Source organism: Drosophila montana, unplaced genomic scaffold (assembly GCF_035044405.1).
Source record: "Drosophila montana isolate Dmon_TW-CO22-7 unplaced genomic scaffold, ASM3504440v1 contig_2534_1, whole genome shotgun sequence".
NCBI classification, from domain to species: Eukaryota; Metazoa; Arthropoda; class Insecta; order Diptera; family Drosophilidae; genus Drosophila; species Drosophila montana.
The window spans coordinates 237984-250669 of record NW_026997398.1 but is presented as its reverse complement, the minus strand read 5'-3'; the positions used below and the strand labels follow the sequence as shown (position 1 = coordinate 250669).

The following is a 12686-nucleotide window of genomic DNA, read 5'->3' as shown; positions in this document are numbered from 1 at the left end:
AAGAGAGAAACAAAAAATTCGAGAAATGAAAAGCGTCAAAAGATATGCAGCAAAGTGAAAAGAAAAGCGAGAAGCAATAGAAAGTAGCACAGAAAATAGCAAAGCAAGAAGCACTAGTAAGAAACAAAGTGAGAAGCTAGAGCAAGAAGTTAAAAGACAAGCAAAGCCGGAAGCAGGATCGATAAATAGAGGCAAAAGTATTATCGAAAGAGAGAAGCGATCTGATAAAAAAATATAAATACCAAATGAGAGATAAAGGGAAAATCAAAGCGAGAAGCATAGAGAGAAGCACAAAAAATATCAAAGTAAATCATGAAGTGAACCCAAAGGTGCCTTAAAAGGCACAGCAAGTGTTACCATTGCTGCCCTCCAAAGCTCACCAATACCAAAGCAACAGCGGGAAAGCTCACAAAGCGGTGCGATAGCAGCGCAATGCGCTGTCGAGGCACACACACAGACACACACGCACACACAGCCAGCCATACAATATGCATAGCGCCAAATAAAACATAAAAAGACGAGGGGGAAGTGCCTGCACGCCGCCGGTCAACTGCGGCAAACGGGTTGTTTTTCGCACATATCGGTAGACGTCGACGGCATGTGAAAACCTTTTTAGTGACATGAAAAATGTGCAGCAGCAATAACTGAAAAAATATTAAAAAAAAAAAGTGGCGAATAAAAAAAGTAAAAGGAACAAAACCGAGGCGGAATTCTAAATAATAAAATGGAAATGAAATGAATCGTTTTGAAAACCTGCAAAGGCTATTGAAAAAATATTGTCAGCATCATCAGGCAGACGGCGCAGGGGCGCAATCAGATGGGGCTTTTCCAGCCCAAAATTAAACCCCAAAAGAAGAGAAAAAAATAAAAGAAAAATACAAAAATAACAGAAATCATTTAACCACAACGAGATGGGCATACAAAAATAGCCCGATATGGCCAACTGTTTTGCATTTGGCTGTCCCTGGCTGGGACAGAGGGAGAGAGGAAGCGGGTGGAGTCTATCAGTGGGTAGGGGGCGGTTGTTGGTAGGTGACATACGTGGTTATGAATTGAATAGGGGCATATTAAACAACTGCCAGAGTGTTGAGTTTTTTGCCGCTGTTGTTGTTATTTTCGGGTGGTTACCAGCACTTACCGGAATGGCCGACGGGTCCGGCAAAAGTGGAATTTGATTTGATTGGATTGCAAACTGAATGCATTTGCTTCTGATAGGTTCGCGAGGCAGCACTTAATTGCCAATGTCTACCCAATTTGCAATGATCCGCCCAGTCCACTCGCTGGCTTGTAAATTGTTTTGACAGGCTTTTCCACAGTTGAGCCCTGTGATAGCATCTAAAAATCTCAGCAATAGATTAGATATCGATATCGATATCGATAATCGCATTAAATGTTTTTAAATAAACATATCACTTAAGCCAACTCAGCTCTATCCATTAATTATCGACAAATCGTGTGACCTCTAAACAACCCATTTAAGTAACCTTGAAAAATGTACCTTTTAATGATAGAATAAGTCACATCCAACATATGTAAATATACGTATTTTATGCGATTATTTTCGAAAACTTTGGAATGAGCCTACCCAAAAAAATGTTGTTTGTGTGTAGTTGAATGCCAGCTCAGATCACAAGAGCTCCTTTGCAAGTAGCTTGACTCAACAATCGATATGTTATCGATATCTAATAGTCGCAATAAGTAAAAAAAAAAACACAGACAACAAACCTCTTTAAAAGAAAAACAGTTCTTTCAAGTTGAGATAATATAAACCCGAGATACCTTTCAGCTGTCAGCTGTTTCACAACAATCGATACGTTTTCGATATCATAAAAGGCGCAATAAGTCAATAACCAGCGCACGTAACAGACCACACATAGAAAGAAGTTCTTTTTAGTTGAGATAACATAAATGCGGTACACTTTTGCAGCGGTACTCACCTTGCCACAACAATCGATATCTTAACGATATCAAAATAGTTGCAATAAGTCAGAAAACCAGCCCACATCATAACAGACTCCCCAAAAACAGTTCTTTAAAGTATAGATAATGTAAGGCCGACGCACCATTCAGCTGTAAGCAGCCTGCCACAACAATCGATATGTTATCGATATCATAGTAATCGCAATAAGTCAGAAAACCATTCGACATTATAACAGCTCTCTCTCTCTCTTTCACACACCAATACACCTCTCAAAGCCTCACAATCCAGTGGCAGTTGTAAACGTGAAGCGAAATGTAATCAAGGATTATCGAATTGTAGGCGCCACTCCGCACCGAGGGGGTCATTTGGTCACCCAATCAGGATGGGCTGTGTCGCGCTGTCATCGACAGCATTATCCAATATTACACAGTTAAATGGTATTCAAGCAAAAGTTGCCTCATAAATGGCACAACGCCAACAGACGCTGGAGCGGGAGCAGGAGCCGCCAGGACTCGCTGTCCCTCTTTGGCCGGAGCCTCGCTAGCGGATCAGGCATCGCTCGTTGCCGCAGTCAGTCGGCAGGCAATGAAATTGAAGTTTATCGACATCGTTAAAATTATCTTAACGGGGCATCTTGGGCAACATTGCCGGGGCAGAGCATTGGCCAGAACAAGGAGCCACCAGGCAGCCAGCAGGCAGGCAGGCAGCAGGATGAGGCTGGACGAGGGAGCTGAGGCCAGTCAACGTCATCGACTGCGTTTGCTACTTTTTATTACTTATGCCGCGTAGTCGTTTATATAAATTCACATTTTCCACTTCATTGGGTGGCAGCAGCAACAACAAGCCCAACGATAACAACAACGATAACGATGTCGACGACGATGTCGATGACGATGACGATGATGACGGGGACGTGGACGAGGACGAGAACAATCTCTGCACTTTCATCCTCTGCAGCCACTTTGCATAAGTGAGCGCTGGCAATGCGACAAAGGTGAAGCCCAGAGGAAGGGGCTTGTTGAAATACCCCAAGAAAATTGACACACCGCACATACGCCGCATAAATCTTATGACAGCATGTCGAGGGGGCGGTGCTGCGGGCACCATAATTCGCACGTAAGCGGGGGAAAAAACTCAAAAACGAATTACACACACAATATGCCAAACTGACACACACACACCCGGACAAAATGCCATGCATATGAATTATCGATTGTTCGTGAACTTATCTTAAGGTAGGCTGGGCGTGCGGGGCCGTGCCCAGATTGGGATTACATACGAAATTAAGTGGCATCCCGAATGCCATTCATAAATAATTCATTTCCTTTTTCTCAGCTCGCACCTTCTCGTCTCCCCCCTCATCCCGCTTCTCTGTTCTCATGTAAATCCGGAATGTTTTGCATGCGGAAATGGTCATTTGTTTGGGACTTCGTGCATATCGATAACGATATGTATCTGTAATCGAATTTAAATTTATGTCTTTGTTTGCCCTGACTCCTGTTTGGCATCTTTAGAATGGTTTATCGATAAGAATGCTGAAGCTAAAGCCTATGCAAATAAATGTCAAATGTTTTTGCAAACATGTTCCAGAATTGTTCGATCTTGATCTGTGATAAATGTTCATAGTTTAAGATGTCCACAAGCTAACAATCATTAATTATCAGTCATTAACAAGCATATGGGCGATTAGTGTTATCGATAACGTCCATTTCATTTTATTGAGCATGTTGATCGCGTTGATTCTCTTGCTGTTACAGGCTTGCATTGATATTAAATTGGAGCTTATCAGCCAAACAGTCAACGATAAATGTTATCGATACTATTTAGATAGTCAACCGTTAGTTAAAGGCCAAAGTTTTCATTGAGCATTTGTACAATTCACATTATGTTTTTGAAATACTTTAAAGCAACTGCAACTATTTGTGTTATCGATAAAGTTTACCTTTGAAACATCAACGCATTATTATCTCTATTCCAGCGTGCCTTTTTAGGTGTTAGCTTGTTGACCAACAAAATTATCGATAGCATGTTTCGATTGCATTAGTCATTATTAATTGTTGAAGATAAGCGATAGCTATTATCGATAGCATTTAAATATTTTCAAAACAAAGTTTTGATGAACCGTTTGTTTTAAAACGATAACTCCATTATTTTTGACAATTTGTGTAATCGATCAACTTTGCATAGAAGCATATCGAAATAAACATTGTCAGTTATTATCGCTAGAAAATAGCTCATTTGTCGTCATTATGCCAGCATGTCAGGCGTTACCTTGTTATCAAACATAATTATCGATAACAAGAATCGATAACATTTGACACTAATTGTTAATTGTGCCCCTGTTAAGGACATTGCAAGCAAACGACATCATCAACATTATGCTGATTATCAACCATCCACAAAGTAACCTAAATGTTCTATTGAATCCCTCAGCCAGCTGCCACGCTCCCCTCTGGCACGCCGGAAGAAAAAGAAGCCACTTGTACACGTCATGTCATTGCGGCCATTGTGCGCAACCCTAATCAGCGGACATGGCCAGAGCGTAGCGCCAGCTCCCCAGCAACTCGCCCGCCCCTGTCGCCTATTTTCACTTTGTTTGCCCCTTTACAAGCCGCCCCCTCATACCCCCCGCATGCTCTGCTCCCAATACACAATGACACTTCAGCTCGCTTACACTCGAATACGCATGCGACGTCCAGAGGAGCGGCGCTGGAGCCCCTTCACCCTAGCGCCCCAGCCCCGTGAACGCCCCTCAGCTGCTGGAAGTGCCTGCATTTAAATCGAATAGCTTCATCAGCAACAGGAGCGGGCGACGTCGACGTCAAGCGGAAGTCTTAGCATCCGCTCTGCCGTGCCGCATCTACCAAACAGCAGCCCCTCACGGCCCGCCCAATGGCCACTCACCTGCGTAACGGCAATGGCTGCGTTTAAGCATGAAAGCTGGACCACGCCCCCTGCAAAGCTGGCAAGCCCCGCCCGCTTGCGATAATGACAAAAGTGTTAATAGCGCCACACGCTGCATGGAGCACCGAATGTGTGCGCAGAATTATGCAGGCACTGTTGATGAAATACAACAAGACTGAACAAAAAAAGAAGTTGCATAAAAGAAGATCTAGCCAAACATTAAATACGCTGCACCTGCTAGGCGAAAGGGAATTCAGGCCGACATACTCTGAGGATTTCCAAGTGCAGTTCCATTCAGATTATGCTCAAGTTTCTCTTGTTATCAGAGCTTAAGATTACAAGAATTTACGTGCCAGTCGTCAAAATGTTGCACCTGCTGTGCGTTCAGAAATTCACTTGTGGAATTGATAAAAATAATCTTAAAATGGCTCGAAAACATTTCTGAACTTGGATGGAGCAAAAAAGTACTCCAACTTTTGAGTTTAATCATGTCCCCAAAGAGCAGCCGCACACAATGAAAACAGATAGTTGATATAGCTGCTATATGATATGTATAAAGTTTCGATCCGACTAATTCGGGCATATTTACTGCCTGCAGCAAAAAGAAAGCTCTATAATCAAGAGAGATGAGCTTGCAAGCTTCTCTTGTAGATCCAGAATATCTTTATTTATATGCCAAATGGCCTTAGGAATGTTTTTTTCCAATGCGTTACATATTTTGTAAAAAAAAACCAATACAGTCGCTGTGTAGGGTATTAAAAAAAAACGGTGCAGGCTGAAGAGAAAAACACAAGTGCAGGCAGGCGAGCGCACACACACACACACACACACACACACACTCGCGCGGACATAGAAAAAGCGCTGGAGCGGATGAAGCACTGCAGCACGAAATGCAGAAGTAGCTGGGCGCAGGCGGGCAGGAAATACTCATATAGTGCAGCGCTGAAAGGATGCTGCCCTGACGCCGGCGATGAGAATGAGAATGAGTAGGACGACGACAACGAGTCTACCCCATGCCAGAGCTTGCCGCTCGCCCAGCCTGCGGGTCTTGCACTTTGTTTCCACACTTCACTTTTCATGCACCATGTGCCGTGCAGAGACTCTGGAGGCCACGTCGAACTCGGGTTCCGCCTGCTGTTGGTTGTTGTTGTTCTTGTTGTTTTTTCTCCTTGCAGCTCCTTCATCAACGTCTTAAGCGTGCGCCAGAATCCTTTTCATTCAATGGCAGCATGTTATCTATGCATCTCTCTATTGCCTCAGTCGCAGTCTCAGCTTCAGCTTCAGTTGCAGCTCTCTGCTGGCCGCCATCCGCAGCTACGCCTGCTGCTTACCTTTGCATCAGCTAGCTAAGTAGCACTCCGTTGCCTGCTTATGCTATTAAAGGCATTGGCATCGACACCATCCGCCTCGCCTCGTGCCGCATTCAGTTGCTTTTCTTTTGTATTAAGCGGCGCTTTTCTCTCTCAGCTTCCTTTAGTCAATCCCCAAAGCAATCCAACTAAACCCCAATACGGCATCCTGTGCACCAGTGTGTTCCAATTAATGTGCTCTGCAGCTCAAGATTTAGCTGGCGATAAGGTGACAGCTTTGTCATATAGATAGCACACATATGCTCTCAATGGCTGCTCCATGCAATTTCAGTTTCAATTTTCCTTTCAACTGCCATTAACTTCAACACTATTCCCCGCCAACGCCCCCGCCCCCGCCCCTCAGCCGAAAGACAATATCAAAGTAGGCAAACACGTGCCGCACACATTAAGTATCAAGTCGACATTAAGTCAATATGAATTAAATTTTATTGTAGCTCAGCTAGCTGAGACACTTTGTAGTCAAACCTCTTTTGATTTCCAAATACTTTCAGCTTCAATCAATTTCAATCAAACATTTAAATATGCTTTTAATGTCAATTTTTAAGGTTCAACTTAACAAAATGCTTGATAATATTTCAATTTTAATTAGAAGCTGTACCGCCGAGCAATTAATCGTGCGCTGTAGTATTCAATCAAGCGCTTCGATCAACCTGCTATTCAATGTGCTACAACATAGATTTAATAAAAGTACATTATATGCCTTCTTGTTATTTTCATTTGACAAGCTTTAGTTAAATTCTGATTTCACTGTAGTCCATCAATCTTTGTCTGTACTTTTAGCCATTCAATCAATGCGTTGCAGCATTCAATCAGACGTTTCAATCATAACTTTTAGTTCCAGTTCTACCAGTGTATTCTGCGCTTAGTTGACGCAATAAGTTTGAAGCCTTCAAGCAATTGTTTTCAACTCTCAGCTTGAGCTTAAATGCAGCATTTAATTAACGTTTTACAGCACCTCAATTCGTTGTCAAACATTTTCATACTCTAAAAAATCAACTCTTTGAAACCGAATCAATTGTACTTCAAATACATTGTCCTTATCAATCGCCTTTTGTTCGCTTCTCAATGCGCTTCACAATTTCAATCTAGCTTTCGGTCAACTTTGCTCATTCTTTCATTAAGTTTTTAATGACACTGTTGGCCTTTGGGCTGCAGACTGACAGCGAAGAAATATGCCACAAATATAAAGAAAAGTTTCTAGTCACTTGCAGCAACTAACAGTCTGTGCTGTCAGTCAGTTGCCAGCAGCAGCAGCAACAACAACCACAACTTGTTAAGCATCCAACTGGGCTTCAAGTTGGCCTTAAAGCCTGGCCAAAATGCAAGCGACTCGAATGTGTGGCAAATTTATTGCAATTAAAGTTGTTTGCTGTGCGAACCGAATTCCCAGGCACTGTGTGGCAAGTGGCAGTTGCCGCATTTAATGTGTGTGTGTGCCCAATTTGTGTGTCGACACGCTTCAGCGCCAACAGTGGCTGCAAAAATTAGCAACGAGTAGCTGCCTTTTTCACGCTTGACGCACTGCAGCCGGCCGGCATTCAGGATTCAGCCTCCATTCCAGTTGCAATCTTGGGAACTGCCAAACACCACATCCCCTAGCCCGCCCCCACTCCCCCTCCTCCCCAAGCCACCGACCCCTTTGGCTCGTCGTCGCACACATTTTGCCAAGTGATTTATGAGCCGCGCGGCAGCATTTAAACATGAAAATATTTTTCGTATATGAATGGCAACTCTGCCAGCGAGTCGCTCCGTCTCACCCCCCCCCCCCCCCCTGTGCCTATGCCTTGCAGCTGACACATGTCTGTTGGGGCCGACTGTCAGCCTCGGCGACTGCATCTTTAGACCCCAGCGAGACGTACAGATATTTTGCAATAAAAGTATAAACAGCATGCAAATATTTTTGCGTACACTGTCCAACTGTCCATTTGCTGAACCACCTCCTTTGCCACGCCCCTATCTCACACGCCACCCCGCGCCCCTCTGTGCGTCTGCCAAAAAACGCAACAACAATGAGTACATAAATTTTTGCTGTAAATTTTCTTTGGTTGTCAGTGGCATTTTGCAAGTGTTCGCCCAAACCAAAAGAAGGGCTCCACTGCCATCACCTCTGACATCGCCCGACCCCCGCTTGCCGCTACCCCCCTACAACAGAGACTCACCGAGCCTCTGCGCATTTCTACTCATTTCAATGCCAACCGCAAAAAGCTTTTTCATTCTCCGGTTACTTTCTTGGCTTTGGGCTTGGCCAGCTGTTACTTTGTTGCTTTGCAGGCTACTTCAAAATGTGGTTTTTGTGTGAATTTAATTAAATATTTAACGGCCGCCTTATCGAAAGCCTGACCACGCCCCTGTCGAACGCCCGCCACCCTGAAGCTTCGGTGTGTTTGCTCTTTGGCACTTTGGCACAATTCAGTTGTCTGAACTGAACATTGTCTTAGTCCTTGAAGTGCTGCCCTGCTTTTATGGATAATTTTCTTTCCTTACATCAATCAACCATATTAATCGCTTGAATATCTAAAAGCTTGCCTTCTGCTTAAATTTTCTGCATCTATATTCCCGGACAGTGCCAAGTCTCATATCTTTCGTTGCGTACAATCAACTGCAGCTGAAATTATTAGTGCTTCAATCAGCTTCAATCAAGTAACTATAGTTGATCTCTTGTTACTGTTGCTTGCCTCATGATTTTCAATTTATCCCAAAGGGAAATGCTTTGGTATTAATTCGCTTCCCTGCTTAAACAGTAAAGGTTTCTAAACTCTTTTGGATGTAGATGCTTTATCAATCAACTATTTCAATCAACTGAATAATCAAAAGCATGTATTTTACATACAAATTCTGTACCTCAATAAGCTAGCAGTTTCCAGTCTCATATAAAAACAACTGCATTTGAAATTGTTCACCTTTCAATCAGCTTCAATCAAGTGACTAACAACTATGTTGTGTTCTTATTAGATCAAACAGTAAAATCAATATTCTCTTCTAATGGGTACAATTCAATTCCCCTGTTAGTTGCCGCCCAACCAAATCACTTGTTCCCATCAATCAGCTGCAACTGGTAAAGCATGCTTTCAATCATCAATCAATTAACAATGCAAATTTCTAATAATTCTCTTCTTTTACTCGTATTTTGTTTACCGCATTTCAAATAACTTTTACGTTTAATTAAAATTTAATTTCCGTTGCATTCGATTTGCCTCAATCAGAATCACTCAATTGACAAGCAGAACTCAAAATTAAATTTAGTTTTTTGTACCCTGGCAAAAGGAGATACACTATGAGGATGTTTGGAACATGGAGTGAATGTCAGTGACAAGCAACCACATAATATGTCTAGTTATAACCGCACGACTATACGACTATACGCAACCATTGAACTCCGCAATTAAAAGACTTCATGCTGAAACTTGATAATATCCTTCCCTTAGCTTGTTTACTTGAGTTAATTAACTCTCAAATGATAACAAATAAATTCTTCTGATAGCTTTTTTTTTTTTAATTGTCCTAGGGTATCTCTCACTTTCCTTACTTGCATTTAACTAATTTACACGATTTTACCTTTGACCGCAATTAAATTTCCATTTCCACCAAGAGTGTTAAACAAATTTAGAATTTACCAATAGTAAATCAAATTGTTTCACCAGCTTCAAAATCGCAATGCAACAAACTCAACAAAAAAAAAAAAAAAGAAAACAAAAAAAAACTATATAAAATAATTAATTATAATAGCAATTGAAATAAACTTCCACACATTGCAATCGCAACAGACTGGCATCTCTGGCAATTGTTGGAGTGAGATGCCAGATGACAGCGCTGTCGGAGGATGCCAGATAGTAGATGAAAATGGGCTCATTTGCATGCATAAACATGCACGCATCCCCACCTCCACATCCATAGTTTATAAAACACTTTTACATTTTACATCTCTCGTCGATTTGAATGTATTTGCATTCGAGGCGAGTGAATTAAATGAATTTTAAATGAATGAAGAATTGTTCCACAGACACAACAAAATTACAAAATAATACAACAAATTTGTATTTGTTTGGCCCGTTGCGTTGAGTACAATGATTTTCAATTGTTTCATATTATTATTTCCACTTTGTTTTCTGCCCCAATTTTGTATTTTCATTTTCCCCCCCATCAAATTTTATTCATCAACTCCTAAAGCTCACCCTGTATGCTATTTGAATTTGCAATTAAGGAGGCAGAAAAGGAAATATGCCTTAGTGGAAAATCTGCGTGTGAAAACACGTTTCTGTCAAAACTCTCGTTAGTTAACTACTTACCAAATTAATTGGTCAACTTATCTTCTATATAATATAATATAAGTATTTCATATTTTCCTGTCAAACGCAAGCTCGTGCTGCCATATGTATTCATCTAGTGGAAGGTGGCAACACTCCGTGCATGCTAATATATATTTTTTAATAGACAGCTAAAGCTTGGGCAAGAAACTCTCTTACTGCTTGACATTATGCTACTGTCTTGGTATCTAGAAAATAAATAAAAACTTCATCATAACTTAAGTTAAAGTGCCTGGTAAGTTAACTAGGTACATGGTAAAGCAGGGCCAAGTCAAAGAAGAGAATGCGATATCTCAGCTACGCTGCTGACAACTTGAATATCCATGTTAAACTGCCTGGTAAATGTACTAGGTACATGATAAAGCTGGGCTTAGTTAAATAAAGGGCAGCGATATCTCAGCATTATTAGCCCGCTGCACATATGACATAGAGTATAGTTTAGAGCTATTTGGGAAATTGTTGAAATTGAAAAAAATAGTTTGCTGGTCGTTTAACAGCCACATCGAAAGCGCTCAGCTATTTGTATGGAATTATTTTTTAATTGAAGTCAATTACTTTGTGTGATGGTGTTAATTTAGCTTTCCAACGCGAGCTCTTTTTTCTAGCAGAGTCAGGCGGCAGCGGCAGGCAGGCTTATAGAGTGCACTTGCACACAATGCCCAACATATGCCCACTACCCAGTACTCGCCACTCGCTACTCGGTATGGTGTTCGGTATAGAGTACTCAGTATTTAGTAATCGGTGGATTGTTTGTATATTTCAAACAATTTAAATAGCCGCAAGCAATAACAAATTGTTTTTATTACACTCTCTTGTTTGTCAACTCTGAGTCACTTAACCTTCCCGAGGCCCAGTTCAATGAATGTACATACATACATATGTATCTGTATCTGTATCTGTGTGTTTGTAATGTATCGTTAAGATAAAGTCTGCCACTGGCTGCATTCATTGTTGAGCATCGTTTATAGCCTAAAGATATTCCAGACAACTGACGAAATCGTATTGAAAATTGTTGCCGTTGTCTACTATTTAATTGAAACGCATTTGCTGGGTTAAAAATATATCTTAATTTGTGTAAGAAGATAACTGATATGATGCCCAGATCAATTAGCATACATCAATCTAGCGTTTGAGAAATAATTTAAATATTTACGTTGATGAAATATATTTGTTTTAAACTGAATTAATGTCTCATTGAAGAAAACTATGCAAAAGAAAACGAGAAAGAAGTGCTATCTTCGGCACACCGAAGATTTAATACCCTTGCAGACCCAACCTTTTCAAAATGCTTATAGTGCTTTGCCCGATTCTAAGAAGCACAGGGAAAATAGTTAATGCCGAGTATGGTTAAGATACCATGAAAAACAAAACAGGTTTCCGTACAACAACTTAATTTTCGACCGATCGTTCCTATGGCAGCTATATGATATAGTAGCCCGATGTGAATAAGATTTTGCATGAGTGGAGGGAGCATAGTAAAACTAATAAATGCCGAGTTTGGTCAAGATATCTTGAAAAACAAAAAAAAATTCCATACAACAGCATAATTTTCGACCGATCGTTCCTATGGCAGCTATATGATATAGTTGTCCGATCTTAATAGGATTTTGCATATATATGGGGAGCGTAGTAAAACTAATAAATACCGAGTTTGGTCAAGATATCTTGAAAACATACAAATTTTCCATACAAAAAACTTAATTTTCGACCGATCTTTCCTATGGCATCTATATGATATAGTTGTCCGAACTTAATAGGATTTTGCATATATATGGGGAGCGTAGTTAAACTAATAAGTACCGAGTTTGGTCAAGATATCTTGAAAAACATAAAAATTTTCCATACAAAAACTTAATTTTCGACCGATTGTTCCTATGGCAGCTATATGATATAGTTGCCCGATCTGAATAGAATTTTGCATATATATGGGGAGCTTAGTAAAACTAATAAGTACCGAGTTTGGTCAAGATATCTTGAAAAACATAAAAATTTTCCATACAAAAACTTAATTTTCGACCGATCGTTCCTATGGCAGCTATATGATATAGTTGTCCGATCTTAATAGGATTTTGCATATATATGGGGAACGTAGAAAAATTAATAAATACCAAGTTTAGTAAAGATAACTTTATAAACAAAAATGTTTTTCATACAAGAACCTACTTTTCGACCGATCGTTCCTATGGC

The 12686-nt window shown here is 40.8% G+C and overlaps 1 protein-coding gene across 1 annotated transcript in view; it reads left to right on the top strand.

Moving 5' to 3' along the window:
• Window positions 1-4574: 4574 nt before the first annotated feature.
• Window positions 4575-12686, top strand: part of Fas2 (fasciclin 2) — a 49864-nt gene continuing 41752 nt past the window's right edge. Inside the window, 1 exon segment of the mRNA XM_064682858.1 lies at window positions 4575-4662. Within this exon segment, the coding sequence (XP_064538928.1) occupies window positions 4575-4662 (88 nt within the window).